Source organism: Rattus norvegicus, chromosome 8 (genome assembly GCF_036323735.1).
Source record: "Rattus norvegicus strain BN/NHsdMcwi chromosome 8, GRCr8, whole genome shotgun sequence".
Classification (NCBI taxonomy): domain Eukaryota; kingdom Metazoa; phylum Chordata; class Mammalia; order Rodentia; family Muridae; genus Rattus; species Rattus norvegicus.
Genome location: NC_086026.1, coordinates 112,000,450 through 112,023,220, shown reverse-complemented (window position 1 = coordinate 112,023,220; position 22,771 = coordinate 112,000,450). Strand labels below are relative to the sequence as shown.

The window sequence follows — 22,771 nt, the reverse complement described above, 5'->3', positions numbered from 1 at the left end:
TTAAAAAAAAATCTAAGTAGTTGCTGTCTGTAAGAAACTTATTTTATAGTGCCAACCTAGACACAGCCGGAAAGTAGAGGAAGGAATCTGACATTCTAAGCAAAAGGACCTGAAAGCAAGCAGGGATGGCAGCAGTCATATCTGACAAAGTGTAATTCAAGCCAGAATTGATAAGGAGAGACAAAGACCATCAGGACACTGTAACAATAGCTATTTATAATTATCATACACACACACACACACATATATACATATATATATATGCATTGAATGTTGGTGCACTCAATTTCATAAGCTCTACTGGGCATGATGTAGAATAATGGTGGATAACTTCAATACCCCGCAAGTCAACAAGTCAGGGTTAAAGTACACTGTAGGTCAAGTGGGCAGACAGCTATAAGTCATTCCATACAACAGCAGATGGAGACACAGTCTATTCAGCTACTCACATAAATTACTCCTAATTAGGAGTAATTTATACTACATGTTATAAAGTAAAATTTAGCAAAGATAAAAACAACCCTAACCACTTGAAATAATTTTTGAAAACCTCACTCTTTCACACACATATTTTGTAGTTTGATTGAAATCCCCACCTAATCCTCTTATCTCCGCTGGCTCCCCGAAGCCCCCAGCAAGTCTGTCTTCTATTTCCATGCCTTCTTGCAATGCATTCAGCTAGAGTTGCCTGCATCGACATGGCTGGGGGTGTCCATTTACCCGAGTTAGGACAGCTTACTAGTGGACATACCAATGAAGACCATGTCTCCTCCTCCAGTAACCGCTAGTTGCCTATAGTCCCTCCCTCATGTATGATGCAGTGTTGCTGAGCCCAGTGTCATGGAGGGTGTAGATAAAGCCTGCTGTGGTGGGCTCATGACACGACAGCAGCACTATGTCCAGGAGACAGCTTTTCACAGTGCTCCTTCTCAGTCCCAAGCTCTTACAGCCTTCCTGAGCCGTCTTTCTGTTCTGTTCCCTGGGCTTTGGAGGCGGTGATAGGATAAAGTGTGGAAGGGTGGGGAGTATCTTTGGCAGGCCCATGCCAAGGTCTGCGGCTAAGAAATCACACAATTCAATAGATCTAGTGTCCGTTTATTAGGGGAGGGAGTAGAGCAAAAGACTATCTCAGAGTAGGGACACGAGGGAGAGATAGGGAAAGACAGGCAGACAGACAGAATGAACAGGAGGGGGAGAGAGACAGAGAGAGGGAGGGGGAGAGGGAGAGGGAGAGAACACACATAATTGAGACAGAGTGGGAAGGGAGCAGGAAAGAGGTCTGGGGTGGCTGGGGTCTTTTATGTGCCGCGCCTGGCAGTGGCAGGTGATGCTGTAGTGCCACTAAGTCCCCTGAGGGCAGGCTGAAGGAAACCCCTGATCGCTAACAGGCAATGCTAGAGATGTTCCATTTAAAGCCGAACACTCAATGGCCCTTACTGGCAGCATTTTGGTCAGCTATGCATTAACTACTGCCCACTGCAAACAGACGTTCTGAGAGTTGGACTGATCTGAATGTTGGTCCTCATCTGAACTCGCTCGCTCGCTCGCTCTCCTCCCCTTCCACTGATGCTCCTCCACTGATAGAGCTTGGGATTGAGAAGAAGGAGTTGAAAAGAGAGCTGATAGGCTGGGCTTAGTGGCTCATACTTTTAATCCTATTACAGAGGCAGGAGGATCTTTTTGTGTTCAAGGCCAACCTGGACTACATAGCGAGTTCCAAGTCAGCCAGAAAGACGCTGTGTCAGAAGAAGAGAAGAAAGAGGAGGAGGAGGAGACATAAAGCAATCAATCATCAATCAATCAATCAATCAATCAATCTGAGGTCCATCTCTGTCTTACATGTGCATGCCCACCACATATATACACCCTTCATACAAATATGAAAGCAGAGTCAATCAATTAATCAGTAACATCTCTAGAAATCAATAATGAACCATTGGAGAAAAAAATCAAGAAGATAATTCTGTTAGGAATAGTCTAAAATGAACCAAGAAACAAGCAAGAAAAGAGTCAGGAATAAGCCTAAGCACTACCTAAGGGAACAGCCTTTGTAACACAACTCAGAAATACTGAGGGAGGACCTGAAGAGGACACTGGAGCCATTGATCATGTATGCAAATGGACCCAGCAGAATTAACAGTGTTAAGATGGTCACGTTCCTAAAAGCCATCTCCAACATCAATATAATCCCTGTTCAAAGTACCAACGCCATTCTTCACAGGATAGAAAGTATTCTTCGGAGTCTCAGGGGAGCACAGAAGACCACGAACAGCCAAGGTAGTTCTAAGCGAACGGAGCAAGGCATAGGTATAACAATACCGTAGACTCTACAGTGCAGAGACACAGAAACAAAACCAGCGTGGCACCGGCACAAAAAGCCAGCACGCAGACCACTGAAATAGAACGGAGGATCCAGAAATAAACCCATATAGCTACAGCCATCTGATCTGGGACAAAGGTTCTAAAAGTCCACGTTGGGCAGGGAAGATGGCCTGTCAACAAAGGGTGCTATAAAACGGGACGTGCACGTTCAGATGACTGAAATCACACCCTTACCTCTTACCCTGCCCAGAACCCTGGAAGCAGATCCAAGTGGAAGACTGAAACAGAAACAGTTTACCTTGAAAGTTAGTGGAAGACCAAAACCGGAAAACTATACCTTTGCAGATTAAGGGTCGTGTTTGCAGTTAAGACATTTAAGAATAAGTCCCTGATTGTTCTGTGTTAAGTCCCTGTAAGTTAAGGCTTCTTTTTGTAATTAAGGCCACGTTTCTGTTTCTTCGATCTGAGGTAAACTCAAAACATGTTCTTCAACCTCCACTAACTTGCAACCTCATTCACGTGAAGCTTATCCTTATCTCTGTTCCCTCCCTTTGATCGTACCTTCCTAACACTGTATGATCGGCACCTCCCTTGCCCCTGTGAACACCTTATTGCTCTTATAAAGGCTCCTAGAAAGGTCTCTCAAGGGGCTGGGGATTTAGCTCAGTGGTAGAGCGCTTGCCTAGGAAGCGCAAGGCCCTGGGTTCGGTCCCCAGCTCCGAAAAAAAGAACCAAAAAAAAAAAAAGAAAGGGGGCTGGGGATTTAGCTCAGTGGTAGAGCGCTTGCCTAGGAAGCGCAAGGCCCTGGGTTCGGTCCCCAGCTCCGGAAAAAAAAAAAAAGAACCAAAAAAAAAAAAAAAAAAAAAAAAAAAAAAAAAAAAAAAGAAAGGTCTCTCAAATCCTGACTTAGGGTGAGACATCCAGCAGACCAGGCCTGGGTGCACCCCAACATACATTGTGCTTTAATTGGACAATTATGGATTTGGTCTTTTCTCCTTGTGATTCTCAGGTTTAACCCAAGACCTAAACGTAAGATGGAAAATGTTAAAACTACTAGAAGAAAACTCAGGGGAAACTTATCGGTATAATCACAGGCACCAACTTGACTGAATGGGACCTCAAGAGCTTAGGAAGCAGTGTTAAGGGAGAGCTCACCAGAGTCAAAAGCTTGGCTCAGCAGAGGGAACAGCAGGGCAGAGAGGGTGTGGAGAATGGAGCAAAATCCCCATTGGATATTCGTCCGACAGAAGATTAACATCCAGAATTTACCAAGAACTCAAAAACTGTCACAAGAACAGAATGATCCATCATGCACAAGAAAAGACCTGAACAGATAACTTCCTAAAAGATGCACAAAAGCCCAGTATATAATGTACATATATGCATTTATTATTTATGCACATAAGTGTACTCATAGGTATGGGCAAACGTTTAATATCTGCAGTCATTAGGGAAGTGCTAAGCTACGTTGACATTCGAGCTGACCCCAGCTAGAGGCTGTCATCAAGAACACAACAATAAATTCCGGTGAGGATTCAGGAGGAACAGCAACCCTATGCTGCTGGGAAAACAGTAGAATAGCGACTGTGGAAATAATTCAGCGTTCATCAGAAAGCTAAATTAAAGCTGGTTTGTGGCACACTGTGGGTCAGTGGTTAAATTCCCATCATCACTTGGGAAGCTGGAGGACGGTGAGTTTGACACCAACCTAACCAGATCCTGTCTCAAGACCAACCCTAAACCTAATAGGGTCCGAGAATCGCCAAGGGAAGACCCCAGACTCAAACAGTATGAAAAGACAAAGGACGTTTATTCAGCTGAATTTCCCCCATGCAGGGGCCTCCCCGTTCAGGAATGGAGACCTCGGTGTGTGATCTTCAGGGTCAATTTAAAGCCTGTTAGGGTAGGAGTGGGTGACTTTTACCTTTCTTCCCCTAGATTGCTTGGCTGTATCTCCAGGGGTTTGGGTACCTTTGTGACTGGTTGGGGCTCTGGGGACTTTCCGTGGTAGCAAGGCATCCTTGGATTGGCTGCCCACATCTATGGTTGGCTGACTACAGGTTCTTAGATCCTGGTTCTCATTTCTGGGAAACAGAAACTTAGGCCTAGCCTCCCAAACTGCCTGTTTGCAGCCTGTCATGGAGTCAGCCTGGCTCTGGCTAACTTAGTCCATAGAGGGGGCAGAGGGGATAGCCCAGTGGGTAAAGGGCTGACCTCATAGCATGAGAACCTAAGTTTGAATCCCTAGAGCCCATGTAAAGTCAGACATGAAAGGGTGTGTCTGTCATCCCAGTGTTCCTACAGGGCAGGGTGGGGCAGAGACAGAGACTCCTCAGAAACTCGTAGCCACCCGGGCCTGTGGAGGAACAAGCATCAGAAAGACCTTGTCTCAAAAAACGGTGCAACCAAGGACTGACACTTAAGGTTGTCCTCCGATCTTACCACGTGCTGTGTGGTACCCACCCATCGCTGCTCCCATACGCACACACATAACACACACAAGGCCAAAAGAAAAACCCCAGCCAAAAGTCTAAATAAAAACAAAGACAATCCTAAAACACTAAAATGAAACTGCCCTCTGGTCCGCCTAGAGCTCGCTTGGGCTTATCCCAGAAGGAAGGCAAGCCAGTGTTCGGTAGCGATAATCTGCACCCAGGGTTTAGTTGTAGGGCTATTGATCACTGAAGAGCAGATGGTGGGGGGAAAGGCACAATAGCTTAGAAGAAAAACAAAAACGCAAAATCAGATTGGGACTGATCCTATGAGCACTAGCAAACTCAATGCCAATGAGTGGAACAGTTAAGTCCAAGGGATGAGTCTTCAAAACCACAGCACATCAAAACAGACATGGAGAAACAGAACGTGAAATTTAAAGACATCGATTTCTAATTGAAAATCTCCCCACCAAGAAAACCACAGCTTCCAGTGGCTTCACCAACAAATGCTTTCAAACATGTAAGGAGGAAAGAAGCCACGCCAGCTCTCTAGCAACTCTCTAGTTGCTTTTAAGGTTACCATAACCCCACGGAGTCTAACAAGGGCATTGCAGGTGGAAAAGGGCAAGCCAATCTTTTTTGTGATTGTAGACTAAAAATCCTGTGAGAATCATTAACAAATCAGATCCTTTGCTATAAGGCAGGCATGGTGGCCCATGACTATACTCCTAGTACTTGAGAGGCAGAGGCAGGAGGATTGCTTCAAGCTCAAGGTCAGCCTGGTCTACATAGTGATTTTCTTTTTTTTTTAAATTTTTCTTTTAAAACATTTTTTAATGATGAAAACAAAAATATATCTAAAATTGAAGCTTCTGGAAAAACCATTTGTTCTTCCCTGTCTTGTACCACTCCTTGAACTTGACCTGACCTCCCGCCTGGCCTTGTGTTTCAATGCTGGGTCTCTGAACACAATCTTGTTGACAACGGTTTTGTCCAAGGGGATGTTCACAGATTACCTTGTGGGCATGAGGTGGTTGTGGTTATAAACTTTCACAAAGGACTTGGCTCTCTTGACGATTTTCTTCTTGCCCGTGGCAGCTGTCACTTTTCGGGGACAGTGGTCAGTTCCAGCCACCAGGGCATGGCTGTAAGGGCGGTCTGAGGTGCCATCATCAATGATTTTCATGGTGACAGCTTTGCGTCTGGAGTAGTGTCCAGTCAGGACCAGCACCACTTTCCCGGGTTTCATGAACTTGCCCATTCCAACAGCAAGCAGCCGGCACCCAACAGAAAGGAACTACATAGTGATTTTCAAACCAGCCAGAACTATAGCGCGAGACCCTGTAAACCAAACCAAACCATGTGACATACGGGAGGGGTAATATATTGAGACTAGGCTGTGTTTTCTAGACATACAAGTTTTGCCTTACCTCACCCTAACCAGGACAAGTATTGAGCACCTGCTGAGAGAAAAAAACATGGAGCAGACACCTACTGCCTTCATCACATCTACCCAGAACAATCAGACAAGGGGAAGAAACAAAGAACAACAAGAGAGCGGGGAAAAAGTTATCCACAGGCAGCGTGATGCTGTGCACAAAAAGCCCAACAGGGCCTCCTTATTGAACTGTGAACGTTGATAAGGCAATTTAGGAATGCCTCACTGGATAGGAAATCCATGCATAACAAATGCATTTTCCAGACTAGAAACAAACAACGAGAAAAGGAACCTGAAGGTGAGACCATTTACCAGAGCATCTGAACTATAGCAACATACATTCAGAAATGCCACAGACCAGACTCTTCTGTGACCTAAAGTGTCTCCAAGGGAAGTAGAGATGTGTGCCTCCAGAGATGAGATGGGCGGGGGTGGGGTGGGGTGGTGAAGGCAAGAATGGGCTGGGAGGAATCCAAATGTGCAAACGTCGTCTACCACAGCAGCATGCAGCATTTGGATCATTATAATGTAAATATTGATGTTCAGTTTCTGGAACGTATTTTCCTTGCCAAGTTAGCACAAAGCATCCTCTGAATTCAGCAGCACTCCATACCTTCTCAGTGCTGTCCACTGCATCAGGAAGCCTCATTGAGGACCCCTCTTTCAGTGTGGTGGCGACACAGCTCTCTGACTATCTTCCTGCCCCCAATCTCTCTCTCTCTCTCTCTCTCTCTCTCTCTCTCTCTCTCTCTCTCTCTCTCTCTCTCTCTCTGTCTCTCTCTCTCTCTGTCCGTTCATGTCTGTACTGGCTAGTTTTGTGTGTCAACTTGACACAAGCTGGAGTTATCACAGAAAAGGAGCCTCAGTTGTGGAAATGACTTCATGAGACCCAGCTGTAAGGCATTTTCTCAACTAGTGAGCAAGGGGGGAGGACCCAGCCTATTGTGGGTGGTGCCATCCCTGGGCTGGTGATCTTGGGTTCTATAAGACAGCAAGCTGAGCAAGCCAGGGGAAGCAAGCCAGTAAGTAACATCTCTCCATGGCTTCTGCATCAGCTCCTGTTTCCTGACCTGCTTGAGTTCCAGTCCTGACTTCCTTTGGTGATGAAACAGGAATGTGGAAGTGTAAGCTGAACTTGCTTCTTGGTCATGGTGTTTGTGCAGGAATAGGGGTATCACGGGTGTGAGGCAAATGGTCCACTTCTACACCCCCAGCCCTTCGAGTGGTTTCAAGAGTTGGATTGTGGGTTGAGTGGGAGACTTTCCTCCTTCCTCCCTTTGGTCCTCTTCCTTGTCTGAGTATGTTGCAGTGGCTTCCATCCAGGCTGGGGGACCCTCAGACTACAGTCAGGTTTGAAGAGTTGACCAGGGGTACCTGGAATGTGGTGTCACTGCAGTTTGACAAATGAGCTACTATAGCTGGTAGGAAGTGACATGCAGTGTGTCCCATGCTGGTGGAAGTCACATTAATGTCAGACACTTCTCAGGGCTTTTCACTTTGCTGTCCGAGACATGCTCTCTTACTGGGACTGGGCTCACTGATGGCTAGACTGGCTAGCCAGTGAGCCCTGTGGAACCTTCTGTCTCTGTCTCTCCAGCACTGGAATTATAGATGGCTGCCCCACCCAACTTTTTACATGGGCCCTTGGGCTCCAGACTCAGGTCTTCTGGCTTGCATTGAAAGCTGTTTACCAAATGAGCTATCTTCCTGACCTCTGAGTGCTACGTGGGACTAGAGGCCTTAGAAGTTTTAAAAATTAAATTATTTAAAGAATGTATTGCACATATTCCTGTTGTGTGTGTGTGTGTGTGTGTGTGTGTACATGTGTGTGTGTCTATGTGTGAGAGCATGTATATGACATAGAGGACATCCAGAGGACAACTTATAGGAATTGGTCTTCTCTAAACTCTGCAGGTCCTGGGCATGGGATCTGATGAGCTATCTTGTCACCTCTCCCATGACAACTATGATGTCATCAAGAACTGTCCGACATGCACTGAGTACTTATTATGTGTGCTGGATAGTTTTATGTCAACTTGCTACAAGCTAAAGACATCTAAGAAGAGGTAACTTCAATTTCAAAAAAAAAAAAAAAAAAAAAAACCTCCATAAGATCAGGCACAGACAAGCCTATAGGACATTTTCTTAATTAGTGATTGACAGTGGAGGCTCGGCCCATTGTGGGCGGTGCCATCCCTGGGCTGGTAGTCCTGGGCTCTATAAGAAAGCAGGCTGAGCAAGCTATGAGGAGCAAGCGAATAAGCAGCCCTCCTCCACGGCATCTGGATCAGCTTCCTCCTCCAGGTTCCTGCCCTACTTGAGTTCCTGTCCTGACTTCCTGTGATCATGAGCTGTGCTGTAGAAGCATAAACTGAATAAGTCCTTCGCTCTCCAACTTGCCTTTGGTCACCGTGTTTCACCACAGCAATAGAAACCCTAAGACAAGTTGTGGTGGGGTATTACCGGGACAGGCATGACCATGTTTTTTGGGAAGCTTGTGAAAAGACTTTGGGATTTTCAGCTAGAAAAGCCACTGAGTGTTGAGAGCTCAGTGGGCTGTTCTGTAGGAGCTTGGAAGGTAAGACTGTTGGGAGCAGTACAGACGACGGAGGCCTGGCTGTGACATTTCAGAGGGAGGCAGACTCTAGTGGGCCATTTGAGTTAAGAACTTGTGGTTCTGGTCAGCTCGGGCTGAGGAAATGAACTGTCAATAACAAGGTAACCAGGACTACTAAACTGAAACCTTTGTTTTACTGGGATGGTGGATGTTGATCGGCTGGGGCTGAAGAATCAGCTGTGTGATTAAGAAGAGAGCAGCATCACTGGGAAATCTTCCGGGAAGTGTTTCCTCAGAGCCAGCACATAGAAGCAGTGTTCCAGATCTGTCCTAGGTTGCACCTTGTACTGGAAGCAGAATTTGTAATGTGAGAACTACCTGGGTGGTACTGGTTTTGAACACATGAAGGGGTCATGGACGGCAGCTGAGGCTGGGTGCTGTGTGGCAGGGTTGGAATTCGAGAAGAGAGCCTAGGGGAGGCTACTTGAGAAAGTGAAGTCCAGTTGCAACAAGAGACCCAAGAGTCCCAACTGGAGATGCTTGTACCATGGGATGACCACCAAGGACAGCAGATGGTGGACCAGGGAGCTGGCCTGAGCCTAGAAGACAAACTGTGTGTGCTGGAGCAGACGGAGCTGGAGAAGTGACCCAAGCCCCTTTGGAGGAGCCCAGAAGATGGTGAGTGAATCCCAGATATTGAACATTGAGTTACTTACACCGTTGGAGCGTGGTTTTGCTTTGTTAAGATTGTGACTGTGTCCTGCGTCTTCCTCTTCAATTAAAAAAAGTATTTAACTTAATTTGGGTTTCTACAGGAGCCCATAGTCGAGAATTTTCAAATGTTTGAAAGAGATTTCGGACTTTTAAGGAGATTAGATTTAAAAAAAAAAAAAAAACACTGGTCAAGGAGTGCTTTATTCTCATTGCTGGACAGGGTCTGGAAAGCCTCCCAGTCCAGCCTTTCCTTTTGGCATGGCAGTTGCAGGCCATTTTCAGAGCCAGGGTGACAACCCTCACCCAGGGGGAGCATCAATAGCAGCAGCGGGTCATGGTGGGGTTGGGAGTGTTAGTCTGGCCAGCTGCTGCTCATCCCTCTGGCTGGTGTCCGATGAGGACAGTGGTCTGGACAGTGAGCTGGGGAAGCTCAGTTGGCAGTAAAGATATGACAGGAAATGTCATCGAGGAGCCAGCATCTGGTCGTCCCCTACGATGGCACTGAAGCCCGGGATGCGGCAGCGTTGGCTGTGGGTGGAGCCCAGCTCCAGGGCCTCTTGAATAGCCTTACAGGACAGTGCTCCACGCAGCTCCTGCCTGTTGGCAAAGATGAGGAGGTTTGCTCCAGCCAGGAGAGGTTCTGAGGTTCAGTCATTATTATCACTACAGTGGGAAACATGGCAGCATCCAGGCAAGCATGGCGCCGGAGGAGCTGAGAGTTCTGCATCTTGTTCCGAAGGCAACAACGAGGAGACTCGAGACCGGATGTTTTAAAGGGGCTGAACTTTAAATGTGTTTGAATTGGTAAAGACTGTGGGGGTTTTCCAAGTTATTCATGTTTTAAATGTAAGGTCTTGAGGATGGATGGAGAAGGAAAGGTTGTGGTTTCATGGTGATATGTTTGCGAGTCAAGATGGCAAGGGGTCAACTCTGCCGCATATTTTTATGTCAACTTGACACAAGCTATAGTTATCTGAGAGGAGATGAGGTCAATTAAGAAGATGCCTCTATAAGATTGGGCTGCAGGCAAGCCTGGAGTGTATTTTCTTAAGCAGTGATTTATAGGGGAGGCCCCGCCTATTGTGGGTGGGGCCATCCCCCCCCCCCCCCCCGTGGTGGTTCTGGGTCCTATAAGAGAGCAGGCTGAGCAAGCCATGGGGAGAAAGGCAATAAGCAGCATCCCTCCATGGCCTCTGCATCAGCTCCTGCCTCCAATGTCCTACCTTGCTTCATTTCCTGTCTTGACCTCCTCTGATGATGATCTGTGATGTGGAAGTTTAAGCCAAAGAAACCCTTTCCTCTCCAACTTGCTTCTGGTCACGGCGTTTCATCCCAGCCGTAGAAACCTCCGACTAGGACACTGTTAGAGAGCGCATGCTCACTATGCTCAGGGTTTGCTGGTCGTTTTTTTTTTTTTTTTTTTTTTTTTTTAAGTTCTTGACTCATGCCATCCTCCTGAGAAGGCGCAAATGATTTTTCTCACCTCACTGATGAGGAAACAGCTAGGGAGGATGTGGCTCTTGCCAGGTCAGGTGGGAGTTGGCTAAGCTGGCATCAGGAGCAGAATAATCGACTTTGAGGCACGCACGTACCTTTCACCTTCGTGCCTTCCTGCCTGGTGGCAAAGAGAATTGGAGCCACACAGCCCGGGCCAGCCAGTGCTCGGTACGGAGGAACCTAAAACTCTTCACTGAGTTAAATCAATGTTTATAGAGGGAAACCTGAGGCTTCAATCATCTGTTAATGGCTCCTGATGGCACAAGGAGGCTTTCAGTGAGGCGAGACCGGTAGCTAAGAGGCCATCTTCCTGGAAAGACGATCATTGGCGTCTTTTCAAAATGGACTTTTACATTCTTGCTGAGCTTTTAAAAAAACGTCAAGTGGAGCTTTTACAGTCCGAGGAGATTCCCTCCCACAGCAGGTTAACACTGATTTGCTCCTGGTGTTCCTTGGGGGAGGTGTGGAATGAGATCTGATTCTCAAGACGCTGTGCGCTGTGTGCTGTGTGCAAAGGGAGCATGCGGCCCACAGGTGCGGGGACCAGGATAGGGCAGCCGAGGCCATGGAGGAGTGTGAGTGACCTCTAAGTGCCTCCAAGGCAATGGCTTCATTCTATTTAAATTTCTTTAAATCTATTTATTTACCCACTGCTATTCCTATTGTGTGTGTTTGTGATGTGTGTGAGCTCAGGCGTGCATGCCGTGGCATGGATGTGGAGGTTAAAAGATAACCATCAGGAGTTGGTTCTCTCTTTCTACCATGTGGGTCCTAGGGATTAGTCTCAGGTCATCGGGCTTCCATCAGGCTTGAGCTGCAAGCACTTTTACCTACTGCGCCAGATCACTGGGCCTTCAGTTCATTTTGTATAATGTAATGAAATGGTCAACGTAAGTTTTCAGGTTTCTTTGCTATTAACACACATAAAGATATATTGACAAAAATGTTTGTTACCCAATCTGCTATCCTGAGGCCACTTTTCCTTTCTCTTCATCCCTCTTCCTCCTCTTCAGAGACAGGATCTATCTGTCCATGTAGTCCAGGTTAGCCTCCTACTCTTCCTGCCCCTACCTGTGCAGTGCTGGGCTTACAGTAAACACCGTCACACTCTGCTCGTATTCTGAAGAAAACTGTCCTCAGTTTCCTTCAGCACTCTCCTCTGCTATAGGAAGGCACCTCTCTTCTCCTGTCTGCTGTCATCCATCACACAGCATAGCTGGTTTGGGCCACTCAAGGCTGTGGCTGCCTCTCTATAATTCTGCTTACCCTCCAGGGGGTGTAACTGCCCAGGTCCTCTGATGTCTGATTCCTTGTGACACAGAGGCAGTCATCTGGCAATGTCAGCAAAGCTCAAAGCAAATGAGTTCCCCCAGAAGAAGGGCTCCCCGAGATCCATCGATCGGTTGCCCAAGCCCCGATTTGTTTCTTGGAGGTAAGTACAATGAGCCAGGTGACAGCCCTCTCTGCCTGCAGAGAGAGATACATTCCCACGAGGCTGGCAGAGGTTGAGGCTGAGCGTCTTCTCCTTGACGTACTTGGAAGCAAGAAGGGAATTATTATCTAGGATGTTGTAACTCAATAACCTTCCTTAGCCAACAGCCCTTTAAACAATGCAGTAATCTACTATTTCATTTTAATAGGACCAATCACTGCTCACTCTGAGTGCTGGACAATATTTAATCAGAGGTGCAGTCGGTGTCGTTTCACTTGAACTTTTCAATTCCTCTCTGGACTGAGAAGCCCTAAATGGGGAGGCTATGCAGATCCTGCCCAGAGCCCAGGGGTGTGAAGAGCCCTCCAGAGCATCCAGGGACCTATGGTTTGGTTTCTGGATGGTTCTGAGCCCTGGGCTGACTTGGTGGGAGCCAGAGGTCCCCCTCCCCATGCAGCTGAGCTTCCTTCACTCTTTTAGTCTTGGCTCCTGTTTGGCTATTAGGGTTGGTGAGTATGTGTGAACTTCCTTCCCACCCAGGGTCTATGATCTTTGGTTACTGTGAGGTTCTTTCCTACTGAGCTCAGAGGGGACTGCAGACTCCTCATCAACCTAGGGCTTCAGTCGGTGATGTTCAACTATCTATATAGTTAGCTTGAGAGAAGAAATGGTGTGTGTGTATGTGTGTGTGTGTGTGTATGTGTGTGTGTATGTGTGTATGTGTGTGTGTATGTGTGTGCGTGTATGTGTGTGTGTATGTGTGTGTGTGTGTATGTGTGTGTGTATGTGTATGTGTGTGTATGTGTGTGCGTGTATGTGTGTGTGTATGTATGTGTGTATGTGTGTGTGTATGTATGTGTGTATGTGTGTGTATATGTGTGTATGTGTGTATGTGTGTATGTGTGTATGTGTGTATGTATGTATGTATGTATGTGTGTATGTATGTATATGTGTTTGCATGTCTGCACTACCCATGTGAGGTGTACATGTGTGTACACGTGTGTACCAGGAAGCCAACCTTAGGTGTCCTCTACCTTTTTGTTAAGACAAAGTCTCTCTCTGGGACTTGAGGCTTGCCAGCTGAGTTAGGCTTGCTGGCTGGTAAGCTCCAGGGATGTGCCCATCCTTAGTGCTGGGGTTGCAAAACCCATGTCTTTCCACCTGGCCTTTTCCATAGATGTTGGGGATCCAACTCTGCTCCTCATGATTGCATAGCAAGCACTTTGCTGAGTCATCTCCTCAGCTCCAGAGAGGCAGGGACATCTCTGTGGACCTGTCCAAGTATCCATTTTATACCCAAGTCCTCACCGCTGCTCTTAGTCACTAAGTCATCCACACTTTCTGTTTATTTTCCACTCAACACCAAGAGCGACCTTGTTTAAAATATCTATAAGCGGGGCTTGGGAAGATGGCCCCATGGATAAAGTGTGAGCGTGAGAACCAGAGTTCAATGCCCAGGGCCCTTGTAAAAGCTGAGTAGGTGCCTCTAATCTCAGAAATGGGGGGGACTAGGAGCAGGGAGGCTTTCTACAATAGCTGATCGGTGAGCTCTGGGTTCAATTGAGAGATCCTGCCTCAAAACAGTGGAGAGTAATTGAAGAAGACATTTGATGTCCACTTGGGGGCCTCCACATACGTGCACACACATGTGTTTCCATACATGTGAACATGCATACAGAAATGTATACCACATGCATGTGCAGAGAGAAGATTAGGAAGGGGATAGGGACAGGGAGAGGGATAAAGGATTCTTCTGTGACAGCCTGGCACACTCCTGATTTGCCAGTAGAAAATATTGTGCCTTTTAGTCCCAATTAGCAAAACTTGCCATTTTGCAGCTTTCCCATAAGATAATAGGCTCTCCTGGGGCCTCAGAGAGTCTCCTGCAGCTAGGCTTGTTGGTTGAGCTCTGGGCAGGTGAGGATACAATTAAGGGGAGCTTTAGTGTGTTTGTGTTACTTTGGGTCAAAGAGAAGCATCAAGCTCATGTTCCAGACCTCCTGTAAACGGTCTGAGCCACAATTAGATACGGGAACAGCCACTGCATGAAATCTTGCATTCAGTCACTCCACAGACTGAGCACACACCCCCTTAGGGAGAGCTTCAAGAATAAGTTGAGGTAGTTGGTCTCAGTAAAGGGGTCGCTCAGCCCTCAGTCTCCCCTACCACACCCCTTAGGGCAGCGGTTCCCCCTTCCCTGGGTTGGGATCCTCCCCTGAGAGTCTTGGCCTCTTTGTCACCATCCAGGCTGTGGCAGGCAGAGCTGAATGAAACCACAAGAGCCAGGCCTGGGAAAAGGAAGGAAACACGCTACAAATGTTCTGGGAAGGGCTGCTGGCGGCTCCGTTCGCATCCCTCCTCAGCTTTCCCAAGGAAACACACACTGAGTATAATCAAGCACCCCGAGATGTGTGCCAAGCAGCAGAACCAAAGTGTGTGTTCCAAGAGTCCTGAGTTCTGAGAAGGGGAAAGTGGACCCGGGCTCTCAAACCCCAACGAAGACGCTCTCGGCAATTGATACCTACTTGCATGGGAAAAGTTGATTTTCTCCGGTGGACTGTCACTGGGTGTGTTAGTCACACATGCAGGCCCCAGACCCAGCAGTAGGTAGCCAACATAAAAGAACTCATGGTATTTTTGTACATTTTTGGTCTCATGTTGCTTAAGTAATTCTTTTCAGTCTTACTAGTCTGCTTGTGTATGTATCATGGTTTCCAATTTTGTGTGTTTTTTAAAGAAAAATATGCATGCTCTGTTTTCAAACACACCAGAAGAGGGCATCAGACCCCCATTACAGATGGTTGTGAGCCACCATGTGGTTGCTGGGAATTGAACTCAGGACCTCTGGAAGAGCAGCCATGCTTTTAACTGCTGAGCCATCTCCCCAGCTCCATGATTTTGTATTTTTATTGGTTGTATGTATATGTGTGTATTTCTTTCTACTTTAATTCTATTTTTTCCATTTTGTTTGCTTCTCTCTCTCTCTCTCTCTCTCTCTCTCTCTCTCTCTCTCTCTCTCCCTTCCTCCCTCCCTCCCTTCCTTCTTTTTTGAGACAGGATATCTTCATGTATCCCTGGCTGTCCTGGAACTAATTCTGTAGACCAGACCAGCCTCAATATCTTAGAGACTCTGGAACTCACCTGCTTCTGCCTCCCACGTGCTATGGTTGAAGGTGTCCACCACCACTGATTGATGGGCTCGTTTGCTTTCTACAGCGAGAGAAAGAAAGGGCACGGTGGAGGGTGGATGGAGAGGTTGGAAGGATCTGGGAGGAGGGGAAGCCATAATCAGAGTATATTGTATGAAAAATATTTTTTCAATAAAATTGTATGGAAAAAAATAATTTGCAGCCCAGCGCTGAACCTCCAATTCCTTCTCATCATCGGATCAGGCAGAGTTCTGAGTCACAAATGTGTGAACCTGGAGGGTGGAGGAGGACCAGGCAAGGTTTTTCCAGGAGAGAGGGAGGGAAGACTGTTGGTACAACAGGGACCAGCATGTCTGAAAGCAGGGCAGCAGGAGGGTTTGTGGATTGTGATGTCTCCTATTAATTATCCTAAGGACTGTTGCCATAGCCCCACCATCCAGGGACTCTCTAGGGGACCTTCGCTCTGGAGCTTCTGTCCAGTCCCATCTCAGTCTGAGGTGCTGCCTACGTGGTCACAATCGCTGGCCTTCTATGTTGTGCAGGCATGACCTCCGAGACATTGCATTCCCGAAGGTCAGTGCTGGCTCTGACTGGTCATACTACATGATCAGTGCCATTGCTGGTCCAGGAGAACCACAGGAAGGCAGCCTGTGATCTAAAGGTGCTGCTTACAGCTTACACAACTGCAGGGGAGACTTCTCTCTACAGACCCTTATCTGTGTCCCGCTTTGAAGAGCTATCTTTACACTGTCCTGGGAGTGAAGCCCTTGGCATGCTGTCAATAGAGGAGAAGGTGGTGACTGGGCACTCTCTTGATTCTTAAAATAAGCCTGTGTTTCCCATCCGAGTATTAACCAGGTCTCGCCCCACTTAGCTTTGGAGATCAAGCTGGATCTGGTGTGTTCAAGGCGGTAGGATTGTAGATGTAAAATCAATTTTTGTTTGAAGACTTATCTTGCCTACCAGTGCTTTCTCCAGAGACAATGATTTTCCTTGGGAAGGATCATGAAAAGCATTTTGTCTGAACACAGCTCAGTGGGGTCGACGTTCCGGGTCGATGTTTGGATTCGAGGTCGGTGTGGACAGTAGTGACATAGGCAGGAGCCACCTGGGTACACAGAGACCCAAGCAGTGGTGCTGAGGGAGTGTGGGGGCCTGAACACTCATGGTGGATGAAGAAGCCCATGAGACAAGACCAGAGAAGTGGACCAAAATCTCACCGTGAAGGATGGTTGAGGTCACAGGACACCTTGGGAATTTGATTGGTTTAGGAATAATTGAGGTCTGAGGGTGAGGCAGAAGAAAAGAGACTCCATGGAGACATCCAGAGGTGTGTCCAAGAGAGGGCTGTCCAAGGGGCTCTTAGCCTTCTTTATAGTTTTGTTTGCAAATCATAGAGAACCAGCTCTGTTTCCCCGTGGTCCACCTGCTGGGCTCCATGCATCCCACTGACCACAGGAAAGTAAGAAGCATGTGCTGAAGCATTCCCCGGGGCTTAGGGAGCAGGCTCTTAACACAGCAGGGCCCTTCAGATGTTGCCTAACTGACAAGCCCAGGCTGGTGCCTGCCATCATCTGTTCACGAAGACACAGTTTCACAAAGTCTCTGGACTGGAAGGAACATTGGAGGTCAGGCTCTCCCAGCCCTTGGGTGGGAACTTGCAGCCCATTCCAGTAATTTAGGAGTTTGTCCTTCTACTGCATGGAAGACCTGGAGACAGTTTGTTGTGACTCTTCCATAGTGTGCCATTAGAAACTTCCCTCACCCATGGATCACAGCCCTCTGTGAACCCCCACCCCAAGGACGAAATGTAACACATCTTGTCTTTTGTGTCTAGCAATGAGGGGTGCGATAAGCCCAGATTTGGGAACACAAATCTTTTTGCCCTTCACACTACAGCTATGAGAATGGTCGCCATGGTTACAGCAGCTTCTCAGAGGTGTCTAGATTTTCATTTTTTCCCCTCTAGTCCCCTAAATGTCTAATTTATGAGTAATCAGTTTAGGCAACCTGGAAAGTTTCTCGTGTGTGTGTGTGTGTGTGTGTGTGTGTGTGTGTGTGTGAACATCAAGAAACGTATATTATATATTCAGAACCCCAAAAGTAGGTTGACAGGAAAATCTTTGGCACGTTTTTTCTTCCCCCACTCTAAAAAGAAATTTGGGCTGACTTTAAAATGTTCAAGTTAAACAAGATTCAATGAGAGAAGCGCCGTCTTCAGATTCTTCAAAGGCACGTGAGCCTCGGAGGGCTGGGTCTGACCTAATTATGTTTTCTTTAATGTGGAATAGCTATTTGCCCAACGTCCCATTTGCATCTCGCCATCACGTTCAAATGGTGGGGACATTGGTTTCTCTTTTAAAAGCATCCTTTGAACATGAAAGTGTTGCCCTCCCCCAACCCCCTCCCCTTGTTTTTTTTTTTTTCTCCTTGTAAGAGCAGCGATAAGGATGGATCAATAATTACATTGTTGGGTAAAAATGAATATAAATTTTATTGAAAAAGAACTCCAGCAACAGCATCCTCGACAGCCAGCGGCCCACACAATTCAGCACACATGTCAGGAGAAATAGTCACCTCTGTCGGTTTACTTCACACAAAAGGAAACTTCAGACCTCAGATAAACTGCCTCTGACATCCCACAGTAGTGAGCTATGCGGTCACAGCCTTAACCTGGTGTTTACTGCCGGCCAACCAGTACGGTTCAAGAATTAGCGGAGGGAGAACCCAACCACTTCAGTAAATATGGCAAAGAAAAGGCCGGACCACTGGGGTAACTTTTCTCCTTTTCAAGTCCTTTGAGAATTTCTCAGAGTTTATTGGCAACGCGTCCCTCCTACTTCACAACAGGAAATGGTTCTTATATCTAGCTCAAATCCTTCATGCTTCAGTTAATCTATTTATGTCTCTCTAATCTCCGTAGGCTGGGAGGAGTCTGTCCTGGTGGGACAATGTAACATATGGAGAACTCAAAATATTCACAATCAGACAGAGAACAGTCCAGCTGAGCTGGTGGCACTTTTGAAGCAAGCCGAAAAGAGCTTAATTGCACCCTTTTGCCCCACCACGCCCCGTCCTTCTGCACCCTGGCACCCATCCTGGGGCCAGCCTGGCAAAATGCTAAGTTTGATCAGTTTCAGCCTGTCATTGCCATAGTAATAAGTGTGATCACAGCGACACTAGCCAGGCATCCCCGTGCCCAGGGTTTCTGTCTCTGGAAAGGCTTTCTGGGCAAGGCGCTCAATTTTCAATCGCACCCCATGTCTTCTCACCACGCCAGGCCAGGAAGTCTCACCAGGGTCTTCTCACAGTCTGCACGGCAACGCTGACCTTGGTGTATCCACGACGAGGATGACAGATCCACGATGTGGATGCCGTAGACAGCATAACTCGTGAACAAGGGACAAGAAAGCACCTAGTGATTTTTAACAATCATAGAAAGATCCTGCTTGGGGGTTCGCAGCAGTGGCAACTTCGCACATAACCACAAGGGGGCGCTCGTGCCATTTGATCGGCCAATGGGACTCGTGGACCAGCAGACAAAGAGGGGGATTTGAATAAAAAAGCTTCAAAACGCAACCTCCAAATTTCCAGCCTGAGCAGCATGCGTGTAAAAATTCATGAAGATTGGATTCAGTTTCATGTATCTTTGCTTCAGTAAAAAGAAATGCAGGCGTTTTTTCGAGTGCACCTACAGCTGCCTTGACAAAGGGGCTGCCTGGTTAAACAAGGAGGGAGGGGCGTGTGGACGACCCGGGCCACTGGGAGACGCCAGGTCTGGGTTTCTGGTGCTGAGGACAGCTCCTGTTTTGTGGGGTAGCATCCTCTACAAGCTCCAGAACGGATTAATTATGCAGTTTTGAAAAATATGGGGATTTTTTTTTTTTTTTTTTTTTGCTTTTCTTCAGGGCTAGCAGTGGCTGTCGCGGCTGTGTCTAGCGAGTGGCAGGGAGTCGCAGAAGCACTTACTATTTCGTTAAAACATAGCACACTTCTTCCTGCTCATCAAAGGGGTGAGGAAAGACTGTTTCCAGGCAGTGCAAACTCCATCGTTTACTTGTGGTGGTGCCTATGCCTTGTAGTTGAGACACCCCCACCTCTCAGCCCACTGGGCTTTTGTGCGTTTTCCAGGAGTGAGTGACAAGATGCTGATGGGCCAAGACTGCCAGAGGACCCTGGACACAAGCCAAGGCAGCTCAGCCCCTAGCAGCTATGCTAATCACAAGTGAGGCTACCCAGACTGGTGGAGGACTGATATCTGGTATCAGGTGGGTGACAGTAGGGAAGGGGCAGAAGGGAATGAGGAATTGAAGTTCTGGGATCCTAGGTCTTCGAATGGGCTTCACTTGGCAGACTGCCCACCCAGAGGTGTGGGTGCCTATGGCTGAGTCCATTGTGTTCCCCTCTACAGTCCCAGCATGCAGCACGGGGGTCAGTCACTTACTGAACGAGTCTGATGGGCTCTTACTGAGGAAAGAATTGGATGCAGAGGCTGTGAGTACCTCAGGCTGACTCTGGCTGCAGCTGAGCTTGAGGACATTCCTCAGAGAGCAGTGAGGGGTAGGGGTGGGAGTCCTGAGATGGGTGCAGTGGGCAGAGTCCTAGAACCCAGAAGTTTGGTGGGGATCATCCTGGAGCACATCGGTGTGTGGGATGCTACTGCAGGAGCCTCTTGGGGTTTTCCTCAGGCCTTCCCTGCCTGCTGCTGCCTGCTCACTCCTCAGCTGTTGCCATGGAAACACCAGCCTCAGGTGCTGCTGAGGGCCAGCTAGGCAGTTGAGGCTTTTTTAGGACAGGTCCAAGCAAGTAAGAGGCCCTCAACTGTTCCCAATGGAAGGTTGAGCTTGGGGCAGGGTTGTTATCTCAGAGACACAGGAGCAAAAATGGCTATGATGGGGCTTTTCTCAGAGACAGGCACAAACACTTTCTCTAGGGGAGGGTGGTGGTCCCCTCAGCTTGGTTTGGCCTGTTGAGACTCATCTGCTTGCCCAGAGCCCAGGTCTCCACTCACAGTCATCAGTCAGGCTTCAACAGGCTACATAGGCATTTGAGGCTCCTGATGATGGCTGGAAGGGCATCTCCAGGCACTCAGCTAAACTCTGCTAAGCACGCAGAATCTGGGATCTTCACCCTTACGTGTGGGCTGCTGGACTTCCAAAAACACTCCATCCCTGGTCCCTAGCCGGGACATCCATGTGTGCACATGGCTGTTTTTCTGCCCTTATCACATCTCAGAGACACTAGGGATCAGGAGATAACAGCCCCCAGTTGGCTGAGGGGCAGCTAGCTTGTTTTCTACCCTCCCCTCACAAGTTTGTGAAGAGCATGAAGTGGCTAATAGAGGCACCAGGAATGTGGAAGATGGGCAGGCCCAACATTCCCTGGGGTCCAGAAGTATCGGGGAACACCATGTTACTGGGGCGGGGACACACCTCTCTAATAGCTCACATACTGTTGGGGCAGGGAGGAGAATTCTCTAGGCATCTTGAGGGAAGCATTCAGCAGCGGTAACACCTCCACTTTCCTTTCCCACCCAGCTCTACACCAAAGTATGAACGAACACAAGAGCAGGCACAGGCAGGGGCGTACACTTCACAATACCTTGGGTTTACATAGCACCTTTTCCTTTTAGAGGGCCCTTGCCTCTGTCCCTTCAATCCACAGCCACACTGAGTGAGCCCTCGGCAGCATGAATTCCTCAGTGCCTGAGGCAGAGCAGGGAGACCGAGGCAGAGGGGACTGAGGCAGAGGCCTAGAAGTGATTTCATGCAGATTAGTGGTGTCCTGGGCTCTCTCTGCACTTATCTTGGGTCCTCCCTGGGCAGTGCTGGCCGTAGCCCTGGGAGACTGTGGATAATGCTGTCCTCCCTCACTGGTCATTCACTTTGTATTTCAGGATGTAACTGTAGAAGTTGTGGTTAGCATTCTCTAGCACCATGACATAGACTTCTTGGCAGCCGGCCGTGTTGCAGCTGCCCTCCCAGTAGCCCTCAGGGTTGAGGGTGAGGGGCCATGTGTCCTGCCCTTTCACCAGAGCTTTGGCAATGCCATGCAGCTTCAGTTTGAAGGGTATGTTGCGGTTGGCGGGAAGCACCCCCGAGAGAGGCTCTAGCAGCTCATTGTCCTGTCCCCAGTGGCCGTAGATCTCGGGGAACATAGGCCAGTTCACCTTGGTGTTGGCACAGCACAAGAGGTAGTTGAAGACAAAGACGAAGTTACCTTGTTCTTGCCTCTTCTTCACAAAGATCTTAAGGGCAAACTTGCCAGCATGGGGCAGCTGGACTTTCAGCTCGGTCCTCTTCTCTCGGTTCATCTGGAAGATGTAGCGCCTCTTTGTCTCCTCGGTGATGGGACTGTCATCGCCATGAAGGGATGCCAGGATGCTGATGCCCTCTTCCACCACAAAGCTGATGGAGCAGCGACCGTCGCTGGTGTGGATGATGGGGTCAGGGTGTGAGGGCTTCCTGATGCCCATCTGCTCCGAGAACCAGCTGGGGCCCACGGGCTGGTGAAGCTCAGTGGGCAGCCGGACAGAGAAGTCTACATAGTTGCACTTGAGCGTGTATTCCAGCACCGAACTGTAGATTTCAGAGTTGCCTTTGGCGAAGATCTGCAGCTTGTGGGTGCCCATGGTTGGAGGGTACACCTCCAGTTTCATCCCGTTCTTCCTGAGGCTCAGGAGCCCGTGCTCTTGCTTGCCGTTGAGCATGAACATGAACAGTGTCGGGGCACGGCTCTCTATGGTGACGGTGGCTTTCCCGTTCACTGTGGAGAGGAAGTCGTGGTTAGGTGAGACGGATCCTGTGTGTTCTGGTGAGTGCTTACCCACGGGGGGAGGTGTGACTTACAGTGTGCATCCGTGTCCGTGGTGTGAATATTTCTACCAAACTCGATTTTACCAACGTGATGGCCTGCCCTGTGAACATGGTATTCCCCCGACTCATTTGGGCAAATCGTTTTGAAACAGCTGATAACTGGGGGGGTGGGGGTTGGGAGGTGGGGCAAGGAAAGCCTACCCTAGCCATCTATCTTCTTTCCTTCACTATCCCACTTGGTTTATATAAGAGGAAGCCTGCCTAGATATTTAACTTGTTCCAGAGCAGGGAAGGGGCTAAAAGGATGGAAAGAATGCTGTCTCCTTCAGTTCATATATATATATATATATTTTAAAAAAAGACTTTTATGTGTGTGCATGTCTTTGTTTGAATGCCGTGTGTGTGTGTGTGT

General features: G+C 48.1%; 1 protein-coding gene and 1 pseudogene across 1 annotated transcript in view; both read right to left on the bottom strand.

Moving 5' to 3' along the window:
• Nucleotides 1-5,614: 5,614 nt before the first annotated feature.
• Nucleotides 5,615-6,018, bottom strand: Rpl27-ps3 (ribosomal protein L27, pseudogene 3; annotated as a pseudogene).
• An 11,996-nt stretch (nt 6,019-18,014) lies between these two features.
• Ky (kyphoscoliosis peptidase) overlaps nt 18,015-22,771 on the bottom strand; it is a 39,345-nt gene continuing 34,588 nt past the window's right edge. Inside the window, exon 11 of the mRNA NM_001413796.1 lies at nt 18,015-22,309. Within this exon, the coding sequence (NP_001400725.1) occupies nt 21,414-22,309 (896 nt within the window). The 3' untranslated portion in view covers nt 18,015-21,413. The remainder of the gene's footprint in view (nt 22,310-22,771) is intronic.